The sequence below is a fragment of the Perognathus longimembris genome, chromosome 17 (genome assembly GCF_023159225.1).
Source record: "Perognathus longimembris pacificus isolate PPM17 chromosome 17, ASM2315922v1, whole genome shotgun sequence".
NCBI lineage: Eukaryota > Metazoa > Chordata > Mammalia > Rodentia > Heteromyidae > Perognathus > Perognathus longimembris.
The window spans coordinates 54,590,402-54,612,812 of NC_063177.1; the positions used below are offsets into that span (position 1 = coordinate 54,590,402).

General features: G+C 64.2%; 2 protein-coding genes across 2 annotated transcripts; one reads left to right on the plus strand and one right to left on the minus strand.

The window, feature by feature from the left end:
- The first annotated feature begins 3,544 nt into the window (after positions 1 to 3,544).
- Cbx2 (chromobox 2) lies at positions 3,545 to 10,636 on the plus strand. The gene is made up of 5 exons (XM_048365793.1): positions 3,545 to 3,642; positions 3,730 to 3,773; positions 4,554 to 4,619; positions 6,771 to 6,873; positions 9,092 to 10,636. The coding sequence occupies exons 1-5, from the start codon at positions 3,571 to 3,573 to the stop codon at positions 10,406 to 10,408; spliced, it is 1,602 nt and encodes a 533-aa protein (XP_048221750.1). The 5' UTR covers positions 3,545 to 3,570; the 3' UTR covers positions 10,409 to 10,636.
- A 7,830-nt stretch (positions 10,637 to 18,466) lies between these two features.
- Cbx8 (chromobox 8) lies at positions 18,467 to 21,139 on the minus strand. The gene is made up of 5 exons (XM_048365795.1): positions 20,995 to 21,139; positions 20,529 to 20,572; positions 20,259 to 20,324; positions 20,083 to 20,149; positions 18,467 to 19,629 (listed from the first exon to the last, which is right to left on the minus strand). The coding sequence occupies exons 1-5, from the start codon at positions 21,061 to 21,063 to the stop codon at positions 18,742 to 18,744; spliced, it is 1,134 nt and encodes a 377-aa protein (XP_048221752.1). The 5' UTR covers positions 21,064 to 21,139; the 3' UTR covers positions 18,467 to 18,741.
- Positions 21,140 to 22,411: the final 1,272 nt, after the last annotated feature.

Here is a 22,411-nt window from a genome sequence, read left to right on the forward strand (position 1 = left end):
GGCACCAGCGCCGGTCCTCCCGAGTGCTCCTCACTCCACCCCCAACTCCGGGCCCGGCAGCTCCCACTGGCTGGGCCTCGGGGCACTAAGTGGACTAGGCAGGCCTGAGGCAAGGGTGAGGCCTGGGTAGTGCCGGGAGATAGTTTCCGCACCGCCACAACCCTCTTGGAAGTGTCCAATGGCAGTGGCCTGCCCACCCCACCGGGCAGACGGGAAGAGGCAGGACCGGACTCACAGCCACGCGCGGTCAGCAACTTGGGATTCCCATTTGTCATCTGTAAAAGCGGGGCTCGGGAGTACTTGGGAAGTAGCCTCTCTGGGAGCCGGTGGCTCACGCCTGTCATCCCGGCTCCTCCGGAGGCTGAGATCTGAGGCTCCTGGTTCCAAGCCAGCCTGGGCAGGAACATCCGTGAGACTCCAGTGAACACCAACAAGCCAGAAGTGGAGCGGTGGCTCAGGCAGTGGAGTGCCAGCCTTGAACCAAAGAGCTCAGGGCGGGGTGGGGGGGGGGGGGGTAGGGGCAGCGCTCAAGCCCTGTGACCAGCACAACAAAAAAGAAGTGTGCTCAAGGGTGAGGGCTGCAGACAGCCCCTGGGGGCTCCTGGGGTGGCATCCAGGGGTCAGGGTCAGTATGGGCAAGGTGCTCCCAGCCGTTTGAAGGTCACCAGGTGTGGCCACAGTGCTTATTTTTACTTGCACTCTGATAGGTAAACACTGTGTGCGGAGTATTTATAATATCTGCCCATTGTATATACAGAAACGGCAAAACCTGACACAACTCCCCCCGCATATGGCAGGCATGCAAATACGGTGGGGGGGGGGGGGGCTAGAGGGAGACCCAGTTATTACGCTGCACTCTAAATACCGTAAGCAAGCCGGCACCAGTGGTTCACACCCGTAATCTCGGCTGCTCCAGAGGCTGAGAGCTGAGGTTTGCTGTTCGAAGCCAACTGGAGCAGGAAAATACATCAGGTTCTTATCTCCAACTAACCACGGAAGAAACTGGAGCTGTGGCTCAAGCGGTAGCGTGCTAGCCTTGAGTGAAAGCACTAAGGAACAACGCCCTGGTCTCCAACTAAAGCCCCAGGACCAGCACTGTATCTATCCCTCTAAATCTGGTTGCTGGCTCCTCCCAGCCACTCGGCTGCCCGTCTCGGGGTCACTGGCTTGACCTCGGCCCCTGCCTTTCTGCCGACTTCAGAGTGACACACGCGTCTGGACACCCCTCCCCAAGCCCCACGTAAGAACACGCGTGCCCAGCGCTCCAGTCACGAACAGCTTAAGGCTCGCCATCCCCATGGTGGCTAGCACACGGTGTTTACTGTGTCCACATGTCTACTGTCTATTCCTTTACCCGTGGTTTGAATATTCCGCTATGTCACTAAGCATACATGTGGGTGGAGGCAAACCGTTCCAGCAGTTACTTACAGAGCAATACTACCTTCGTGTACAATAGCCTTAAAGTCGCCTGCGGTATGCCTGCCCACCGTGTCCACGGCTTTGGGTTCCATCTCTAGTGCTCACACGCACACACACACACACACACACACACAGGTCCTTTGCACTCCTAAGGTCCCAGGCCCTGTCCTATATGCTGAGCATGAATCTCAAGCAGCCATGTACATTCAAGTTGTTTAAAATCATACCAAATTTTAACAGCACTAGCCGCGCAATGAAGACACAGGCGTCACAACCTCTGAGGCACAGGGTGGATGGGGAGAGGGAGGATGTTATGAATTCTGGGTGCCCCGAATTTATGCAAGCCCCACCAGGAGAAAGTATTGTGGATCTAGCAGTTATCTGCATGGCCATAAATGCCATGGAGAGAGGGTTCGTTGATCGAATAAAAGAATGAGCTCTAGCTTATCCTATTAATTTTTACAATACGAGTCAAAAGTGAAATCCACCTCAGCGCCGACTCACAATTCGCCACTGGAACTAGCTTCAGTTATGTCCCCATCTGCTACTCCCGTTTAAGAGACTCTTCACAAATTCTGAATCAGACCCCTCCCCGCTGTCATCTGCGGGTTTCAAATCTGTAGTTATTTGTTTCTCCAAGCGAATTAGCTACATAGGATTTTCCCCGGAGAGATGGCTGATTTCCTCTTCCAGGAGTGTGTGTTAGGATCAAGTCCTAGATTATTTCTTACAGGAAGAAAGAATTCCAGTTTTTAAAGCTTTCCTGCGCTTGAAAATAGGAAGTATCTTGGGGTCCTGGGGTATGCAAAAGGGAATCTGGAACCTTCACGCCACGAAGCCTGAGTTGAACCCGCTCCGGCTGTTGACAGGATTATAGTAAGTCAAGTCCACCTCTGGCTAGGCGGCAGGTGGAGACTGCAGGCGGCTCGGCAGAAGCAAGCGAGGGCAATCGGCATCTCCTCCGGGGCAAAACTCCCTTTCTCCTGCCTTCACCAAAGAGACCCGAGGACACCCACACATCGCAAGGGGGTCCCCCACTTCCGTCTGGTTGCCACCACAGACCTTTCCGTTAAGACCAAAAAGGAAAAAGGAAAGCGGTTCCCTCCAGGAGCCTTCCTGAGCGCGTTTTCCACGGTCACCGCGGCGGGCTCCTGATGCGCGGGACCCCGGGCGCTCTGCGCGGGGCCGCATTGCCCCGGTGCCCCGGCTCCCCGGCCCCGGACGGCGTCCGCCCCGCGCCAGCCCCGCTCCGCACCGGCCCTGGTTCTCATCAGGGCGCGCGGGAGCCGCAGGTGCCCCACGGAATTCGTTTCCCGGCGGGTGGATAGGGGCGGGCGGACGCCGGGGCCGCCGCCCCTCCGCGGCCACAAGCCGGGGTCGTCTTCTTCCTCTTCCTCCGCGTCCTGGGCGGCGGGTGCTGGGCAGCGGACGGGCTGGGGAGCCCCGGCTCTCCGACGCCCCCCCCCCCCACGAACCGCGTCCCGAGCGCACACGTGCGCCCGCCGATCTCCCCCCTCCCACCCGTGTCCGCGCCCGAGGACCAGGTCGCTGCGGGTGGGGTCCGTGGCCCCCTCGCCCGCCCTGGCCCGACCCGGCCCTCCGGCCTCCCGCCCACCCCCGGGGACCGCAACGCCGAGAACCCCGGCTCCTAGCGGGGCGGGAGGGCGCTCAGGGGGTGCTGCGCCCCTCGACGGCGGGGCCGGAAGCGCCGCGCGCGTCCCGCTCCCCCCCCCCCCCTCCGCCCGGAGTAGGACTTTCCACCGGGGAAAACGACGTGGAGGGCGGGCGGGCGGGCCCGGGCCGGTGGGGACTCGGGGCGCCGCGCCCTCCCGCGGCCACCCCGGCTCCCCCCCCACCCCGGCCGCGAGCGGCCCGCCCGTCTCGGGGGCGCGCTCCCGGCCCCGCGGACCCCCGGACCCCCGGCCCCCCAGGCCCGGGCCGGGCCCCCGCGCCGCGGCCGCGAACAATGCTGGCCCCGCCCCGCGCGCCCATTGGCCGGGCGTGTTTGGGCTGCGCGGGACGGGCGGGCGCGACGCGCGTGCGCGGGGCGGGGCGCGGCGGAGGCGGCGCTTTGTGTGCGGCCGGGCGGGCGGGCGGGCGCGCGGCGGCGGCGGGCGCGGGGCGCGGGGCGCGGGCCTCGGGGCGGGCGGCATGGAGGAGCTGAGCAGCGTCGGCGAGCAGGTCTTCGCCGCCGAGTGCATCCTGAGCAAGCGGCTCCGCAAGGTGCGTGGCCCCCGCCCCGCGCCCCGCGCCCCCCGCGCCCCGCGCCCCGCGCCGGCCTCACCGGCCTCCGCTCTTCTCTCCCCGCAGGGCAAGCTGGAGTACCTGGTCAAGTGGCGCGGCTGGTCCTCCAAGTGAGTCCGGCGTGCGGGCCCGCCCTCCCGCGCGCCCCCCGCCGGGCCCGGGCCCCGGGCCGCCCACCGGGGGATCCCAGCCGGCGGCGGGCAGGGCGGGAAGTTCTCGCGGTCGCCGCCCGGGCGGCGAGGGGGCCGCGCCCGCCCGTGCCCGGGGCCGCCCTTTGTTTACGAGCCCGTGGGGAGCGGGCCGGGCGGGCGGGCGGGCGGGCGAGCGGGCCCCCCCGCCCCCCGAGCCCCGCCGGCCCGCTCCGCGCGCGCCTCCCGCGCCCATTTGTTGCGCGCGTCCTGCTCGGGCTCCCCGCCGGCCGCGGCGGCCCGGGACGCGAGCCCCGCGCCCGCGTCCTCCCCGCTGTAACCCGAGCCGCACTCGGCCTCCTCTCCGGGGGGGAGGGGACTCGGCCTCCCCGGCCGGGGGCTTCCTGCGCGGCGGCTCGGCACCCCCGTTCTGGGGATCCAGCCACATTGTTCTGCGCCCCTCGCCCCCCACCCCCGCCCCGCGGCGTCCTGAGCCGGCCTCCCCTTCCCTCCCGGGCTCCGGGCCGGGCTTTGGGGATGCCCTCTCTGCAACTTTGCGCTTTATGAGGATTTGATTTCCTCCCGGGCAGCCTGGGAGTTCTCTTGTGGCCTCTTAATTGGAGGCTCGAGATGGTGGTTCCCAGGGCCTCTGGGAACCCCTTGGGGGGTGGGGGGAGCTGTCAGCGCCGCCGGGTCCCGGAGTCCGGCCGCTGTCACCGGCCTGCCGTGTGGCTGCGTCACCGGGGCTCTTTGCTTTTACAGACACAACAGCTGGGAGCCAGAGGAGAACATCTTGGACCCGAGGCTGCTCCTGGCCTTCCAGAAGAAGTGAGAAAGTTAACACCACCCAGGACGGGAAAGTTGAGGGGACAGGGGCTGTCCGCACAGTGCTGGGAGCCCCTGGCCCTCCGGCGGGCCGGGGTCCCGGGTCTGCGGTCCCATAGCGAGAGCATCCCCGGGCCTCTGGTGCCGTCTTCATGACTGCCAGCCCCGTTCCCCCTCCAAGCACTGTGTCCAGGAGTCCCCAGACAAGGTGGCTTGGCTCTTTCTTTTTTCTGGTTCTGGGACTTGAACGCAGAGCCTGGGCCCTCTGTTCTTTAGCTTTTTCACTCAAGACTAGTGCCTTGAGCCACAGACCCGCTTCCGCTTTGGTCTGACAGCCAGGCCTTCTCCGTTCATTCCTGCTCGCATCGGTTCTGGTTTCTGTTGGCCTTTCCCATGGAGCAACTTGTCCGGCAGAGGCCCGGTTTGGCCTGTGCCCGCGTTCAGGGAGAGCAGGTCGGGGACCGCCGCAGAGTGGCATCTACTCTCTCCAGCACGCGTGTTTTGCTTTGAGCTGCGAGACAGCACCGAGGCTGCCGGGCTCGGGCTGGAGCTGCTTCTGTGGCTTCTGCGTTGAGTTGGGCGTCCTGGCTCGGGAATCAAGCCTCTGCCGGGCGGTGTGGGGGGTGAGAGGCCTGTCGGGCCTCGCTGGGTGTGGAACGCCGTGCACAGAGCCAGGATGTGGGTGGCAGTGGGTGGCCACCTTCCCCTTGGGGCAGGAAGCCTGCCGCGTCAGTAGAGGCAGATGAATGGGCTGTTCGCCGCCTGCGCAGCCGGGGTCGATCGGGCACGCGTGTCCTAGCCACCCGAGCTGCTTGCTTTCTCTCCCTGCGGTGGGGCTTGGGGTGGGGAGAGTCCGTTTATGCTTCATCTGGCACCACCCACCTCGTGGCCTTCCATTTATAACTTGGTCCCATGCTTGCCGGCCTTCCCAGGAGCCAGTTCGTTTCTCCGCGTTTAAGGTGGCAACCTTAGGTCCTATGCCCTGGTGCACACGCCTGTAGTCACGGCGACTCCGGAAGCTGAGAAGGAAAGACCACCCAGGCCCCCAGCCGGATGAATTAGAAACCGGCTCAAGCAACACGAGCCAGACCTTGTCTCAGAGTAACCCTCGTGGACTCGGGCTGGGAGATGTAGTTCAGGGGCTGAGCACCGGACTCTTCCCGTGCCCGGCCCTGGGTTCTGTCAGCAGCACTCCTAACCTGGGAGGCAGGGCCCTTGACCGAGCTCGGGTCAGAGCTGATAAGAGCTGACAGAGCCAAGAAGTGGCCGTGTGGGCTGCTGGGGCGGTCTGGGTGACGTCATGGCGGGAAGGGCAGGTGTTCTGCACTTGTGTGCACCCCAGAGAGAAGAACCTTCTGCGCCCTGGGAGCCGGCGCGCGCTGGCTTGGCGGGGGAGGGGGCCCTTGCACGCACGGGAGCTGTATACCACACCTGTGTGTCCTTTGGGGGGGTGGGGGGAGCCCGAGGTCACGGCCCTCCCTGGGGTGATGGTCAGGTGCCCTAGGAGCTGGCCCCTGGGCCCCAGAGCCCCGGTGCACCTCACCCAGACAGGCTCTCCCGCACGGTGCCGGTGCCGGGAGCTGTGGGCAGCTGCAGGGTGGGCTGCGGGGAGCCCTGGCAGCTTGGCACTCGGGCATCTCCATGGCTCCCGTGAGAGGAGCCGGCGGTGTTAGAGGGCACCGGGAATGCTGGGAAACTGGAAGACCGAAGCCCATGGGCGGGGCGGGGCGGGAGGGGGGGGCCTGGGCACCCGCTGGGGCAGGGGCAGAGCAGTATTCTAGAAACTTGCCCTGTTGAAAGGAGGTGCTGGGCTACCCCTTCAGGGGTTCCCCTGGAACGTCGCCTCTACGTTAAGTAGCGCCAGGAGAAAATAGGAGCCTGTCTCAGCTTTGCTCTCCTGTTTCCTACTTGTGTTTAAATAGATGCCGGGGGCAGGTTGGGGCTGGAATAGTTGTAAAAATAAGTGACCTGTGGCGGGGCAGATGGGGTCTGGACCTCTGTCCTTGACGTTGGAGTGACCGCGCTCGTTTCTGCAGCAAAGCTGGTGATAAGCTGCTTCCCGGTGGGGGGGTGAGGCCGGGCCGTGAGGGTCCTCGCGCTGGCGAGGGGCTGCGCACGGCGCTCCCCCCGTGCTGATGGGTGACATGTCTTCAGGGAGCACGAGAAGGAGGTGCAGAACCGGAAGAGAGGCAAGAGGCCCCGCGGCCGGCCCAGGAAGCACACGGCCATGTCCTGCAGCCGCCGCTCCAAGCTCAAGGTGGGTGCACCGCGTTTGGCCGCGCTCCTTTCCGTGCCGCTCAGGGCGGAGGGAGGACCACAGGGTGTTGGGGGGGGGGGGTTGCTGCCGATCCTAGCGTCCATCCGACGGTCATGGTGGGAAGCCAGCCTGGGCAGATACAGCCCGGAGACGCTTACCTCTGATTCTCCAGCAAAAAGCCGGAAGTGGGGGAGCGGCTCAAGTGGTGGGGGGCTAGCCTTGAGCAGAAGAGCTAAGCGAGCGTGCGAGGCCCTGATGGCGAGTCCCGGTGCCGGCATCATGACTCAGAAGAAGGCTTCCCTCGGTGTTGCCTCCCTGAGCCCAGCCGGCCCCCCGCCCCTCCCACCCAGCAGGTCCCTGCCGTTTTCCCGACTCCGGTTATGTCCTCCCTTACTCCTTCCCTCTCCCCAGCAGCTCATTGGGGGCCAGAGGAGAATAGGAGGTGTGCGCCCAGGACACAGCGGGCACTCCTCGGTGTGGATAAAGAGCACAGCGCCCACGCCCCAGACGGGGCGGGGGGGGGGCTGGCTCCTAGGCCCATCTGAGTGCCCTTTAGATGCACACTGACGGAGCAGCCCGGAGAGGGCGGCGGTGGGCTCTGTCCCCCCCGAGGGTGGCGGTGCTCACGCGACAGCCCCGGCCAGTGGCGGCATCCCCAGAATGTAGTGGCCGTGTGTCCAGTCATCCCGAAGGCCGCTCTGCAGGGAGGGGTGAATTCCCTGCCGTGGCCCACCTGTCACGGGAGCCTTCTTTCCCACGGGGTAAGGGGAGGTATGGAGGGCTTGGGTGGGGTGGCAGGGCCGTGGCACCTGTGGGTGAGGCCCTCCAGGTTTGGTAGCTCTTGTTTTGGGTTGGTGGTGGTGGTGGTGCTGTTCCTGGGGCTTGAACTCAGGCCTGCGCACTGTCCCTGAGCATTTGCTCCAGGCTAGCCCTCTATCTCTTGAGCCACAGCTCCACTTCCAGCTTTTTTTTTTTTTTAACTGGGATAGGGTGGGTCATTGGACTTGAGAGTCTCACAGACTTGCCTGCCCAGGCTGGCTTTGAACAGGGATCCTCAGATCCCCACCCTCCTGAGTAGCTAGGATGACAGGCCTGAGCCACCGGTGCGCAGCTCTGGGTTTGCTGGGCTTGGCGCCCCCTGTTGGAACCGGACGGTGGTGCTCTGGGGAACGGGTGCCGGCCCCGTCTCCGCAGAGCCCCGACCTGGCGGCCGCGTCTGGGGCCGCTCACCGGCTCTGCTCGCCTGGCGCCAGCTGACGCTCCAAGAAGAGAAGGTGCTAGGAGCCTGGAGAGCTTGGGTGGGGGAGGGGGCTGAAGCCTGTAACCATGGCTGCTGCGGAGGCGGGGGTGGAGGGTGTCATTTGGGACCAGCATGGCCCACCAGTGCAAGGCTGCCTCTCACACCAATGACCAGGCGTGTGACAGGCCCCTGTCACGCCAGCCACGGAGGAACACACAGAGAGAAAGACCACAGTCCAGGTTGGTGTGGACACTGAGACCCTACCTCAAAGGCACAGCGCCTGCCTAGCAGACGCAAGGCCGCGTTCTACCCACGGCACTGCCAGAACCCGCTTGGCTCAAGGACAGAGCTCTGCGTGCTTCCTCCAGTGGCCGCAGCCCTGCGAGACGGGTCTGGCCCTCGCTCCCATGTGCAGGGGTGCGGCAGTGCTCTTTTGTCCTTCCTACCCTGGCTTTGTTTGGCCCCTGTGTGTGGTGTTTCCTACTCCCCTTCAAACAAGAGTTTGAAGCTGGCTCACGCCTGTCATCCTAGCTACTCAGGAGACTGAGATCTGAGGCTGGCGGTTCAAAGCCAGCCTGGGCAGGAGAGTCTGCAAGACTGCTAGAGGTGTTGCTGCAGTTTGAGAGGTAGAGCCGCCGGACTTGGGTGTCTCGGCCCTGAATTCAGGCCCTGGGACGCATGCGCGCGCACACGCACACGCACGCACACACGTGCAGAGGGTGAGCTCCTGGCACCCCGCCACTTGAGAGGCAATCGGGCAGGCTTTTCTGCCCCTGCTGGCTTTGATCCTCTGGGTCTCGGTCTTCTGAGTAGCTGAAACTATAGGAGTGAGGCACTGGCACCGCCGCGTTCCCAGTGGAGTCCGCGGCCCCGTGAAGTCCCCGCAAACAGCATGGTGAGCAGCTGCCTCTGGTCAGGAGCTTGGGGACTGGGGCCAGGCAGCAGGGGTGGACGCCTCTCTTTCCCCCGTCATCGCAGGAACCCGATGCTCCCTCGAAGTCCAAATCCAGCAGCTCCTCCTCTTCCTCCACGTCCTCCTCCTCTTCCTCCGACGAAGATGACGACAGCGACCTAGACGCCAAGCGGGGCCCCCGCGGCCGGGAGACGCACCCGGTGCCTCAGAAGAAGGCCCAGATCCTGGTGGCCAAGCCCGAGCTGAAGGACCCGGTCCGGAAGAAGCGGGGACGGAAGCCGCTGCCCCCGGAGCAGAAGGCGGCGCGGAGGCCCGTGAGCCTGGCCAAGGTGCTGAAGACCGCGCGCAAGGACCTGGGGGGCCCTGCCGGCAAGCTCCCCCCTCCTCTCAGCGCCCCCGTGGCGGGCCTGGCGGCCCTGAAGGCCCACGCCAAAGAGGCCTGCGGCGGTCCCGGCGCCGTGGCCACCCCGGAGAACCTGGCCAGCCTGATGAAGGGCATGGCGGGCGGCCCCAGCCGCGGCAGCCTCAGCTGGCAGAGCTCCATCGTGCACTACATGAACCGCATGAGCCAGAGCCAGGCGCAGGCCGCCAGCCGGCTGGCCCTCAAAGCCCAGGCCGCCGTCAAGTGCGGCCTGGGCCTGGACCTGAAGGTGAGGACGCAGAAAGGGGACCTGGGCCCGAGCCCCCCCGCCAACAAAGGCCCAAAGACCCCCGGGAGCGGGGCTGCCGAGCAGAAGGGCGGCGGGGCCGGGGGCGCCCCCTACACCCACGGCGGCGGCAAGGCCCCCGCGGGAGGCCCGGGCCCCCCGCCCGCACCCACCCAGGAGCTGAGCCTGCAGGTCTTAGACTTACAGAGCGTCAAGAACGGGGGCCCCGGGGTGGGCCTGCTGGCCCGCCACGCGCCCGCCGCCAAGCCGGGCTCGGCCCCCGTGGGCAAGGGCGCCGGAGGGGGCCCCGCGGGGCCGAGCGGCCCGGGCACGCCCGCAGACCTGGGCAAGGGCGAGAAGCCGGCCCCCCGGGCGGCCGCCCTGCCCGCGCCTTCTTCCGGCAAGAGGGACGGCGGGAAGGGCGGGGCCGCCCCCGGCTCCGGGCAGGAGGGCGGGGCCGCCCCGGGCGAGGCCCGCAAGGCCTCCTCCGCAGCCGCCGCCTTCGAGGTGAGCACGGGCGAGGAGAACAGCAGCTCCGACTCGGAGCAGGACTCGTCCTCTCTGCCCGGGACGGGGCAGAGCCTGTCCGTGTCCGTGCAGACCAGCCAGGACTGGAAACCCACCCGCAACCTCATCGAGCACGTCTTCGTCACCGACGTCACCGCCAACCTCATCACCGTCACCGTGAAGGAGTCCCCCACCAGCGTGGGCTTCTTCAACCTGAGGCATTACTGAGCGCCCGCCCGCCCGCCCTCTCCCGGGCCGCGGAGCTGCCTCCTCACCATGCTGGGCCCGAGGCCTCCCTGCTGATTCTACCTCTTGGGGCCCCCACGTCCCCCCACCCCGCCTCTGGCAGGCAGTCGCCCCGCTGGCCCACGGGGCCCTTCCCTGCTCTGGTGTGGCCCGTCTCGCCCCACTGTCCCAGAGGAGGGTCAGTAGACTGGCTTCTAGTCCAGCCGGCGTCCCCCACTGGAAGATGGGGCGGGGGGTGACTGCGGGGCGCTGCCTCTGGTGGGCCGGGGCCTGGAGGTGCTCGGCAAGGCCAGCCCCAGGCTGCAGGACCCTGCTGCCCCCTCAGCCCCGCCCGGGCTGCTGGGGAGGGGTGGGTGGTCGCTGGGCTGCCCAGCCTACCTAGCAGGGGGCCTTCTTTGGGTATCAGTGTCCCTGACAATCCCCACCCCCACCTGTGGGGGGTTCCGTGTGGGGGGTTCTCCCCAGCTAGGCAGTATCCTGTGCCACTCAAGGTGGGGGGGCGGTGAGCAGCCCCCCCCCCAGCCGGGGCCCAGGAAGCCCACACCTGCCCACCTTAGCCTTTGGGGCTGTCCACTCCCCTCCCCCACCAGAGACACTTGCGGCTCTGAGCCCCCCGCCAGCTGCCCTCGGGCCGCCGGGCCATGGTGCCGGCTGCGAGCCGGTGGCGGGAGCGGGCTCTGGGGGTCTTTGTGATGCCAAAAATGAGGGAGGGGTTGGAGTCCTAGGCTTTGGGTGGTCCGTGTCCACGGCAGATGGGGGGCGTCGGGCACCTCAGCGCCAGTTGCCTTGCGGGAAGCTGGTTCCGGCCCTCTGGCTGCGGTGTCAGCACGCCTGCCTGGCTGCGGGGTCCCCGGTGCCCGCACCAAACAGGAAGCGGTGGCCTTGGTGCAGCCAGATTGACTTTGACAGTGTGCCTTTGGGGATGGGGCTCCGAGCACGGCCTCCGGGAGCGGGGCCGCCGGCCCGGTTCTGCCCCTTAGCTGCCCCCCCCCCGCCCCCCGCGTGGACGTTGCCACGGGGCCTGGGAGCCGCTGGAGCGGTGAGGGTGTCTGTCCCCCGCGCGTGCGCGCGGCTGCCAGCCCGGCCCTGGCTGCCAAGTCTCCAGACCCTGATTCGGTGCCTTTCTTCTCACCAGCTAATTCAATCCCAAAGCGTAACTCTGTGAATACCTTGCTCTCCCAGCCACTTTGCCTTCTTGCTAGGTTGCGTGTTTTTCCTGGTGCTTTCGCGGCCCCAGCGGTTTGTTGCAAAGAGCGTGTGTGCGGGGGCCCAGAGCCCTGCCGGAGAAGTGCGTGGCGCTTCGGGTTGTCTTTATGTTTACCAATAAATAAAAGGTGTTTTGTTTTTTTTTCTATTTTTGTTTGCTGCTGTGCACGTGCGTGTGTGTGCGTGTGTGTGTGTGTGTGTATGGGGCACGGATCTCACATCATCCTGAGTTCACAGGCCCCGCCCGACTTCTCACAGGTATTTGTGTAGTTTGTGTGTGGTTTTGGTACCAAAAAAGAGCATTCTTCCTTTCAGTTGCACTCCAGAATGCTGACCTGACTCGAACGCTCTGGGCCTGAGATCTCATTGGGAGAAAACCAGGGGGGGTGGGGGGGGGCGCGGGGAGCAGGAATCAGACCTTTGATCCAGCGCCAATCACTGGCTGGATTTGTGTGTTTTAATTAAAAATGCCAAATCACTCAAGTATGCCTCTTCCAACCGCTTTAAATGATGGCTGTTTGCCTTCCAGAGAGAACAAGGGTGGGTGTATTATTACCCTGGGAAAATGGGAGTTTTTGTTGAGACAGAACAGCAGCCCGACCAGTTCAAGGAAGCACCTCCCTCCCCCAGGAAGCCCAGGGCGGTTTGGCCGGCCCTGGGGTGCGGGGGGGGGTAGGGGGGGCGGCGTGGAGGTGGCACCTGGACAGCCCTGTCTCCCAAGGACACCTGACAACTCTGGGGTCTTCAGAAGACCAACACGAGCAGAGGTTGCTGGACTTTTTAGATGGATGTCAAGTGGTTTTCCAGGGAAAAGGCATTTAGCAGCAGTGCCTGGAGATTCTCGCATCTTTTTGTTGTTAATTCTGTATATTATCAATAAATATTTTTTAAGGTTTTGACATCATGTTTATTATGAGTGATTCCTGAAGGCAAAATAAGACTTCGCTTTCCTTGTTTTGGGGCAAAATAAACATCTGGACGTAGCTTGAATCGTTGGGGCTGATGCAGGAAAATGACTGAAAGAAGGCCTAGGGAGGGCTGGGAACATGGCCTAGTGGTAGAGCGCTTGCCTTGTATACATGAAGCCCTGAGTTCAATTCCCCACCACCACATATATAGAAAACGGCCAGAAGTAGCGCTGTGGCTCAAGTGGCAGAGTGCTGGCCTTGAGCAAAGAAAAAAAAAAATCCAAGGACCGTGCTCAGGCCCTGTGTCCAAGCCCAGGACTGGGAAAAAAAAAAAAAAAAAGGCCTAGGGATTTAGAGTGAATTCTCTCCACCGACACTGTTGGCTCAGACTAGGAGGCTGAGATCTGAGGATCGCAGTTCAAAGCCAGCCTGGGTAGAAAAATCTGTGAGACTCCTCTCCAATTAACCACCAGAAAAATGGAAGTGGTAGAATGGAAGTGGCTCAAAGTGGTAGAACACTATCCTGGAGCAAAAAGAACTTAGGGATAGAGCCCAGACCTGGAGTTGAACCCCCAAAACTGACAAAAAGACAGAATGCCGGCCTGGAGCAAAACAAGCCACCCAAGAAGATGAGGCCCTGAGTTCAAGTCCCAGTACCAACTCACACACAGAGTCCCGTGCCAGCCCTCCACAGTCGGAATCTGTCAGAGTGGAGACGGTTCCGATTGTCACTCGGAGGCGGGGGGGGGGGGGGGGGGGGGAGGGGTGCCCTGGCATTAGCAGATCAGAAATGTCAGTGCCTGAAATGCACCATGGCCCCACAAGAAAACCCTCCTTTCCAGCATGTCAGGTGGGCTGAGTTTGAGAAATTTTGGATTACTGGAAAAGACGGCGGGGGGGGGGGGAACAAAATAAAAACGGGTGGGGGATGCAGAAGGGTGGGGTAGGGTGGCGAAAGTGGCTGGTGTCCGGTGGGTAGAAATCAGAGCTGCTACAGTACACAGTAAGTTCCAGAAGAAGCATCAAAGGAAACAAAAATCCCTCCTCCCCCACGGAATCCAGCCTTACCCCTGGACTCAATGTAACACTTTGAAAGGACAGACCCAGCTGTGAGATTCCAGAGACTTCACTCCCACTACTGTGTCTCCTAACCCACAACTCATAATAAAGACACGATGGGCTCACCGGATAACCTTCCCTGGTCCTTTAAGGTTTGCATTACCCTCTGCATGAATTTATTCATAAATTTCAGCCTGGGGGGAGAACGGAGCTTCCTTTGAAGTGAAGAGAGAACTTGGGCCTGGTCCTTGGCCCCTGGATGAAAGGCTGATTTGGAGGATGGCCTGGGAGTTCTGGTTCTGGTGGGGGGCGGGGGGGTGTCCCCTTTGCAGATAGAAGCAGCCCTGTTCTGGCTCAGGGAGGCCTGCGGAGGCTTGCCTGGCTCGCGGATGGCGAGACCTCTTTTGTTGCCTTTCCAGGCTCTGTCCTGTTCTGGAGAAGGTGAAGGTGGGCAGGGGTGGTCTCGGAAATTCTGTCCTCTGGTTTCACCAACTGCAGAAAGGCCTTTGTGGGAGGCCAGGAGGGAACAGGTTCTCCCCCTCCAAGCTCAGCCCGGCCCCCCGCCATCCCACTTCTATGGGGACTAGGGGACTACTACGGGCAGAGGCCGCAGAGGCCTTCCGGGCCTGGGCCACGGGGCCTTTGTTGGTTTCTGTGGTGCTGAGCCAGACCTGCTGATCTGGTCGCCCCCATCCACTGCCTTCCCAGAAGAATGCTGCAGGGGCTGACCAGGCCAAGGCCAGGCCCTGAGCCCCTCTGACCCAGCCCAGGACACCCCATGGGTGCCACTGGTGCAGAAGGGCTCGGGGACAGGAGCCTGGGGGCTGGACGCCTCCAGCCTCCAGGGTCAGGCTCAGGAAGGACACGGAGGAGGTGCCCGCCATGGTGCTTTGGGCACGGGAGGACGGGAGGACGGGAGGACGGGGCTTTCTCTGCGCCCGCCTGGTACCGGGGAGCTCTGCCTTGCCGAGGGGAGGGGCTGAGGCCTGGCCTCTAGAGGGCGCGCGTCTCCCGCGCAGCTCGGGCCACTGGAGCGTCGGAGGGGGTGGGGCACCGGGCTGTCGGCCCGACGGCCCAATCCAGCAACAGCGCTAGCACCCCGGCTCGGAGCGCCCTGGCTCGGAGCACCCAGCTCAGAGCGCTCTGGCTCAGAGCCTCCGGGTCTCCGAAGCCTGGGAGGAAAGCCCGGCCCCAGCCCACTGCCGCCGTCCGGGATCGGGCTCTCTTCCCCCGCCTGGGCTGTTTGTGCTTGGCCGGCTGGGGGCCCCATCTGGGGCTCCCGGAGTCGGAGCAAAGGGCCTGCAGTGGACAGAAGCTCTGTGGAGAGCAACGAGCACCACAGAGCCAGGGCTGGCGCTGGGCGGCCTTGGCACGGCCCCGGCTGAGCTGGCGGAACAGCCAGCCGGGTGGGGGAGACCCTCCCCCCCTCATCTCTCCCAGCCCCCCCCCGGCTCCCCCCGAGGACCACCTGCCTGGGAAACATGAACCCCGGAAGAGAGTTCCAGCTCAAACCCAAAGTCAGTGATGGTCAGCGAGGCAGGATGACAGGCTGGGTGGCCACCACCTAAACCTCGCCTCCCCCTGGGACAGGACTCAGGAGGAAGCCATGGGGGGGTGCCGACTTCCCAGCCCCCCACCCCCTTCACCCCCCTCGCCTGCTAGCAGCCAGAGGCGCAGACCTTGGACCTCAGCAGGAGCCTGCTCTGCCCGCGGCGCTGGCTGCCCCTCTCCTCAGGACGTTGTACTCGCTCTCTGACCTGCTGCCTGCCTGGACCTCAGGGGTGGGTGGCTGCCCTCCTCCCAGGGAAGGGGGAGGCCGGGGGGGGGGCGGCTGCCAGGGCACCACTGACCACTGAGTCAAGGGCGGGAGAAGGGACTCTGCCGAGCTCCTCCAGGGCTCTGCTGGTGCACCAGGATGAGTCTGAGGGGGATTCTGGAGGTGGACAGGGTGCTCAGCCATGGTCACTTTGGGGACCGCAGGGTAGCTCTCCATGTGGGTTCCACAACCCTGCCCCCACTGCTACAAAAGAGCCAAGACCCCCCCCACACACACACCACCACACACACACACAGGCCAGCACCTTACACTCTGACCCCCACCCAAGCTCTCGGCCAGCCATGGAGAATGTGCCCAGCCAGGCCATGGCGGGGCTGCGGGGCTGCGGGGTGGGGGCGGTGGGGACCGGGCTGCGGGCGGGCGGCTGGGGCTCCAGGTTCACTAATCACATCAGCTCACTCTGCGCCGGCTCCAGGCAGGCAGTTGCCTAGCAATACCGTGAATTCAATTCCGCAATCAATAGGCGCCAGGCTCTGCATTTGGGGGAGCGCTGACAAGGCTGTGTGGGTCTAGGGCAGGGACCCTGCCACGGCATTGGGGGGCAGCCAGGAAGAGCGGGGGGGGGGGCGAAGGCTGCTAGGCACCTGAGAGATGAGATAGCAGGACTACAAGTGGGACACACAGGGGACAGGGGAACCCCTTTACCGCCTCCTCCCTGGGCTCCCCGGCTTTCGCCCCAAGTTCGGTCAGTAGGTGGAAAAGGCACACCCTGCTCCCTCCTTCTGCCTTCCTTTCTGCTAGCTGGGGGCTGGGGGGGAGGGGCTGTGTCCTGTCCTGGGAAGGGTCGGGAAGGATGGTGAGAAAAATCACTGCTCTCCCCGCCCCACAGACTCTTCCCCATGTACTGGGAAAATAAATAAAAAGAATAAAAGCAAGGCGTGCGTCTATTTACAAAGTATATATTTAAACACTTAAAAAGGGGTACTGGATACAGACATTCAAGACATAAGAAGATAGGTACCCAAGCTTCTCTCTCCAGCTGAGGCAGAGCCTAAAAGCAATCGGTGATGAATACAAACCTGGGAAAGAAACACACACAAGCCCCGGGCTAGTGCTGACGCCCAGCTGCTTGGTCTCCGGCCCCTGCCGGCCCCCAAGTTGGCACCTCAAAACTTGAGACAGCACGGGACAAGCGGCAGGGTGGGTCAGAGCCAAGCGAAGCACGGGAAGGCAGAGGGGAGGCGGGAGCGGGGAGGGGGGAAGTTGGGGAAGAGAAAGGCGAGGTGACAGCCAGGTAAAGCTGCAAATCTGGGAATTACCAACCACGGGGAGACAGACACGCCCCTTCCACGCAGTTTCGTCTGAAAATATGTCAACATTTAAACAGACGCGTGGCCAACCGGGCTGCTTTATACAAAGTCTAAGATACCAGTTTTACAAATGTAAAATAAGATTAAAAAAAAAATCCCCCATGCCAGGGGCTCCTCTCCCGGCGCAATCTGATCATCAAAACCGAAATCAAGTACTACACGGGTTTCCTTTCCTTTCTGTTTAAAGGCAAGAAAGTCTGGAGCAGACAGAGGCTGAGAAACTGCAAGTGGGAGCCGAGAGTAGGGAGGAGAACAGGGCTGGGGGTGGGGGGGTCCCTGCCGGCCACTCCCCATCTTGAAGTTTCCCCAGCCAGCCCCGACTACCCAACAAGCTTGCTGAAGTTTGTGCTTGCTCCCGCACTGGCCACGAACCCCTCGCAGGATGAGCCCTGAAACTTAGATCTTTGCTGGCCCTTTAAGGGCAGGGAGGGTGGAAAAGTTGCAGGACTGGAGCTGGAAGGGGCGGAGGTGGGGTTGAGGGATACATTTGTGCTTTTGAGTCACGGAGGGGCCGGGGCCAGTGGGTGAGCCCGGGAGCCAGGGACGTCTGGGACCCGGTGCCTCCCCCGCCACTGTCCCTGCCGACCCTCGCTCCTCCCTCCCCCTCCCCCTCAGGGGGAGCCCGAGCGTGGGGTTCACACACAGAACACGCGGCGAATCGCAAAGGTCTATAAATTACAGCCTTTGCTTTGAGGAAGGGGGTGGGAGAAGGGGAAGAGCAGAAAGTAGCGATGTACATTCCTGGATGGAAACCCGGACGCGGCTGCGCAGGGCTGCCCCTTCCCCCGCCGCCCCGGCCCTGCCCTGCCCAGGCGAGAATCTGTCTGGGGCTGTGACCCCAGCCCAGCCAGGCCCTCTGGGACTGGGGCGCCCGGGAGGGGGGGGGCGGCCTGGCCTGGGTGTGCACCCTGCTGGGTGGCCTGGCCAGGTCAGCGGCGTCCTCCCCTGAGCTGCCCACCCTCCCTCCAGGTCTTCCGGGGAGGCGGGGCGGCCATCTCTCCTGGCACAAGGGACAAGTCCACCCCAACACTTTTCTCGTGGAACAACTGTCTGGAGCCCTGGGCACCGACAGACACGCAATCCTCCCAATTTATCCTGGCATTTCGGGAATGTAAACAGATTCGCTGGGCTTCTTTTCTCTCTGCGGAGTTAAGGACCTTGAGGAACGGAGGGAACGGGGAGGTTTTTTGTTTTTTTTTTGTCCACATGACAAATACACAGGATCCGCATGTACGACACACGCACGCCTCTCTCCCATAAAGTGCTTTTCTGGTGTGGTCCTGGGCGGGGGGGACCGCTCCCCACCCATCCATGACGGTTTACCTTCAACAACACACGCCAAAGAGTTACTCAAGTTCACACGGTTCCCCCCTAACAGACTTCTTAGTCTTCAAAAATAGGAAAAGGGAAACTGGGATGACCCACCCCCTTTTCTCTGATTGGGAAGCCAACCTTTTGTTGGTCTAGCTGGCCAATGGGAAGAGAGGAAAAACCCAAGCCGGCCCGGGGTGCCCGGCGTCTGGCCCAGGGACTGAGGAGAAGGGAGGAGGGGTCAGGTGGGCAGCCCCAGCCCCTCCAGACACTTAGCAACCCACTGGTTGGGCCCCCAATTTGCCAAGCGCCCCAGGGGACTGAGGCCCCTCCTGTCCTGGTTCAGACTGTCTGCCCCTACTAAACCACAATGTCTGTCTTTCTCCTCTTTTAAATAAAACAACTTTAAGAGCTGAAATATATATATTTAGATATTTTTCTTAAATAACATATTTACATCTAATAGAAAATATAACTCTAGAGATAATTTTCCAACCGAAACTGAGGGGGGGAGGGGGAGGGAGGGAGGGAGGGAGGAAGGGAGGGGGGGATGAAAGGGGCAGAGGGGGTGTGAAATCAGGGACAGGGCCAGCCACCGGGCCACGTCCCATCCAGAAATAAAAAAGCACTGTGGCAAGTTTGCACTCACTCTGGCCTGCTCTCACCCTGGCCCCAGCCAGCAGTTCATCTTTTCTCTTTAAAGAAGCCTTGGTCCGTGCTACTTTCCTTAATGGTGACGGTCAGAAAGTTTGAGGTCACGTCGGTGACCACCACCTTCTCCAGGTTAGTCAGAGAGGGGCTCCAGGACTCTTCCTCGGGGTTCCCCAAGATTCTGGCCACTGGGATTCTGGCGATGAGGGAGGGCCTTCCCCCCTGGGCCCCCATGTCCCGATACAAGCTCCCCACAGAGCCTGGGGTGCCCGACCCCGGCCGAACCCGGGGGCCACCAGGATCCAGGGCACCCTGGCCTTTGGCCCCCAGGAAGGCAGACCTGTGTTTGATGACCCTGGCTGGGAATGTGTCCACAGCCAACTTGCCCACCGCCTCGGCTGCACCGGGGCTGGTCAAACCACACTGCACCAGGTCGGAGTCCTGCCTTCGGGCCAGCTGGATCACACTGTGGCCCGCGGGGAACTTTCCTGTCCCGGGAGGGAGGTCGTCCAGCTTCCTGCCCTTCAGGTACTCTCCCAGGCCATCGCTGGACTCTCCTAGGGACCTCTGCGAGGAGTCCAGAAGCTCCTTCCGGGGCTTGGGGCCTCGTTTCTTAGAGCTGTCCCCTGGCGAGCTGGGTTTGTCATCCACGCGGCTGGCGGCCCGTTCCCGTTCTCTTTCTCGCTCCCTTTCCCGGTCCCGCTCGCGTTCTCGGTCCCGCTCGCGAGGGGGTTCTGCGCGGCAGGTGCTGCTGGTGCTGCTGCTGCTCCCCGGGGGAGACAAACCCATGTTCCGAAGGCCCTCCCGGCCCCGGGAGGCGGAGGCCAGGTCCTGCGGGGAGCGGCCGGGGTAGGGGATCCTGATCCCCCTCGCGGAGTCACTTCGGAACTCGTACGTTTTGGCTTTGGCCTTGGCCTGGGCCTGCACCGAAAGAGAGAGAGGAGAGGAGGCGTCAAGGATGAAGCGGCCCCGCCCCCCACCCCTCCTCCAGCCTTGACCTCCCAGCTTCACCCAGCAGCTTGGGAAGTTCTAGATGGGTGGGGAGGGGGTGGGGCTTAGTGGTGGCAGTCTGGGGGAGGGGAGAGGGGATTTGTCTTGCAGCCATTTGCAGCCAGCACACTTGGGTATTCCATTGTAGATCCGCTTGGGATGGCTCAGGGAGAGCATAAAGGCATTCTGGTATGGCTAAGCTCCACCACCCAAACACTCCTGGGTGCTGCTACTGACTTCCTGACAAGCTGTCAGGGGACTCCCTCCTAGAATACAAACAGGCAGCGGGTGTGGACACCCCATTGGTTCACAAACCCTCGGGGTCCGCTTTGCATGAAGTGACTCGACAATATCGCTGTCGACCATTGGACACTGCCACTCTACCTTGAGAAGGAAGGTTTTAGGTTTGGGTCCTCGTTTTTTGGGGCCATAGAGCTCCATCTCTCGTTCCCTGGAGAGAGGGAGAAGGGGGGGGGGGGGCATGTGAGGCTCCAGTCCCGGCCCGAGGCAACCACCCCACCTCCCTCCCCTAGGTGCCTGGGGCGGGCCAGGGTCGGTACCTTTCCTCAAAGGCTGCGAGCAGCCGGGCATCGAGGATGTTTTCTTCCGGCTCCCATGTGCTGTATCTAAAGGGAGTCAGGAAGAAGGGGGCGTCATTCTTGGGAGCAGAAAGTGTGTGTGTGTGTGCACGCGGGTGTGTAACTTGCGTGCCTGTGTGTGTAACTTTTCTCTCGGCCTTGCATTTGCATTTCAACGTCAAAGGGAAAAGAGGAAGAAAGAAGCCTCCGGAATCCCAGTGTGGGGTTGAGAATTGCATATAACCTACTTACTTCTGCGACCAGCCCTTCCATTTCACGAGGTATTCCATGCGTCCCTGCGGATGCAAAGGAGAAAATGCGCGTGTGTGCATGGTGTGTGTGCGCGCGCGTGTGTGTGTGTGTGTGTGTGCACCGGGAGGAATGCATGACGAAGACACAAGAAATAACGCGAAAATGCACGCCCCAAATGAATGCTCCAGACCCCACCGCCGCAGGCACGAATCCACGGCATCGCACAAAGTGCATGCACCCGCGTCCCTCCCTCCGCCCCCCGCCCCCCACCCGTGCAATCTGTGCAAGGCCGCCCGCCGAGGAGCGGCTCCGCGCCGGGGCTCCGCGCCGCCGCCGCCGCCGCCGCCGCCGCCGCCGCGGCCGGGACCGAGGGGGGGGGAAGGGAGGCCGGGCTGCAGCGGGGGAGGGAGCCCGCGCCCGGGGGGAGGGCCCGGCCGCGCCGGGGCCCGACGCCCGGGGCACCTACTTTCCGTATGCGCCGCTTGAGGAGGGCTTCGGCCGCGAACACCCGCTCCCCCACCGCCGAGAGCTCCATGTCGACCCGCCGCTTCCCCCTCGGCCGCTTCCAGGAGCAGAAAAGCAGCAGCCAGCGCGCGACAGCCCATAATACTCTCCCGCTGACGTCAGCCCTCCGCCCGCCCCGCGCCCTCGCCGCGGCGCTCCGCCCCCTCCTCCCCCGCCCCGCGCTTCCTCCCGCCCCACGTGTTGCTAACGACGTTGCTAAAGCCGAGCCGCCGAGACCGGCTCCGCGGGCGCGGATTGGGCGAACCCCAGGCCACGCCCCTCGCCCTGCCTCCCGCCCCCCCCGCGTTGCTACGTGACCCGCGTTCCAATCGCCAGGGGGCGGAGCCCCAATGGACTCCGGAGACTGAGCGCGCGGAGGTGGGGGCCGCCGGCGGAAGTGACGCCTCGGGGAGGGCGGGCCCGGCCGCTGTCAGTCTCGGGAGCCGGCCCGGGGGGCGGGCTGCCCGGCTCCTCTCCCCGGCTCCCTCCCCGGCCGCCAAGTGGTCCCTCCGGGGCTCCGCGCCCCCCGGGGCTCTCCCCGGGACCCCCGCGGCGGTGTCAGCCAGGCCCGGCCCACCCCCGGGCCCCGGGACCCGCCTCCGGGACCAGCGCCGTCCCCTCCCCGTCGCTCGCGGCGCACAATGCCTGCCCGGTGCTCCGGTACTGGGGCGTCCAGCCGCGCCCGCACCCCGGGACCCGCCGAGCGCCCTCGCTGACCCCCCCCCTACGCCCGGACCCCGGTCTCCATGGCAACGCCTCCCTCCCACCCCCACGGTCGCGGCTCCCACCTCGCTAGCGAATCACGGCTCCTGCCCCTGATCCACTGCACGGCCGGGCCTTCGCCCACCCGACGGGCCCCGCGAGCCGGGGGGACCGCACCGCGCCCTCGGCTCCCACCCGAGCGCAGGCCCCGCGCCGGCCCGGCTGCGCCCGCCGCAGGCCTGGGGGGGCCGCGAGCTCGCGGGGGAGGGCGCGCCGGCCTCCTCCCCCTGCCCGCGACCGCGACCGTCCCGACGACCAGAGCCACCTGCCGCTGCCCCGGCCGCTGCCCCTACCCGCCCATCCCCTGCCCTGCCTGCCCCTACCCGCCCATCCCCTGCCCTGCCAGCCCTGCCCCTGCTCGCCCATCCCCTGCCGCCCCTGCCAGCCCATCCCCTGCCCTGCCAGCCCTGCCCCTGCCGCCCCTGCCAGCCCATCCCCTGCCCTGCCCCTACCCGCCCATCCCCTGCCCTGCCAGCCCTGCCCCTGCTCGCCCATCCCCTGCCCCTGCCAGCCCATCCCCTGCCCTGCCCCTGCCCGCCCATCCCCTGCCCTGCCCCTGCCCCCTGCCCTCCCATCCCCTGCCCCTGCCCCCCTGCCCTCCCTGCCCCTGCCCCCTG

Bases quoted from the DNA above. Each gene is read 5' to 3' on its own strand.
- Cbx2 (XM_048365793.1), top strand. From the start codon at position 3,571: ATGGAGGAGCTGAGCAGCGTCGGCGAGCAGGTCTTCGCCGCCGAGTGC. The intron at 3,643-3,729 runs GTGCGTGGCCCC...CTCTCCCCGCAG, and splicing joins TGAGCAAGCGGCTCCGCAAG to GGCAAGCTGGAGTACCTGGT. The intron at 3,774-4,553 runs GTGAGTCCGGCG...TTGCTTTTACAG, and splicing joins TGGCGCGGCTGGTCCTCCAA to ACACAACAGCTGGGAGCCAG.
- Cbx8 (XM_048365795.1), bottom strand. From the start codon at position 21,063: ATGGAGCTCTCGGCGGTGGGGGAGCGGGTGTTCGCGGCCGAAGCCCTC. The intron at 20,325-20,528 runs GTAAGTAGGTTA...GACTCCCTTTAG, and splicing joins TGGAAGGGCTGGTCGCAGAA to ATACAGCACATGGGAGCCGG. The intron at 20,150-20,258 runs GTACCGACCCTG...CCCTCTCTCCAG, and splicing joins CTCGCAGCCTTTGAGGAAAG to GGAACGAGAGATGGAGCTCT.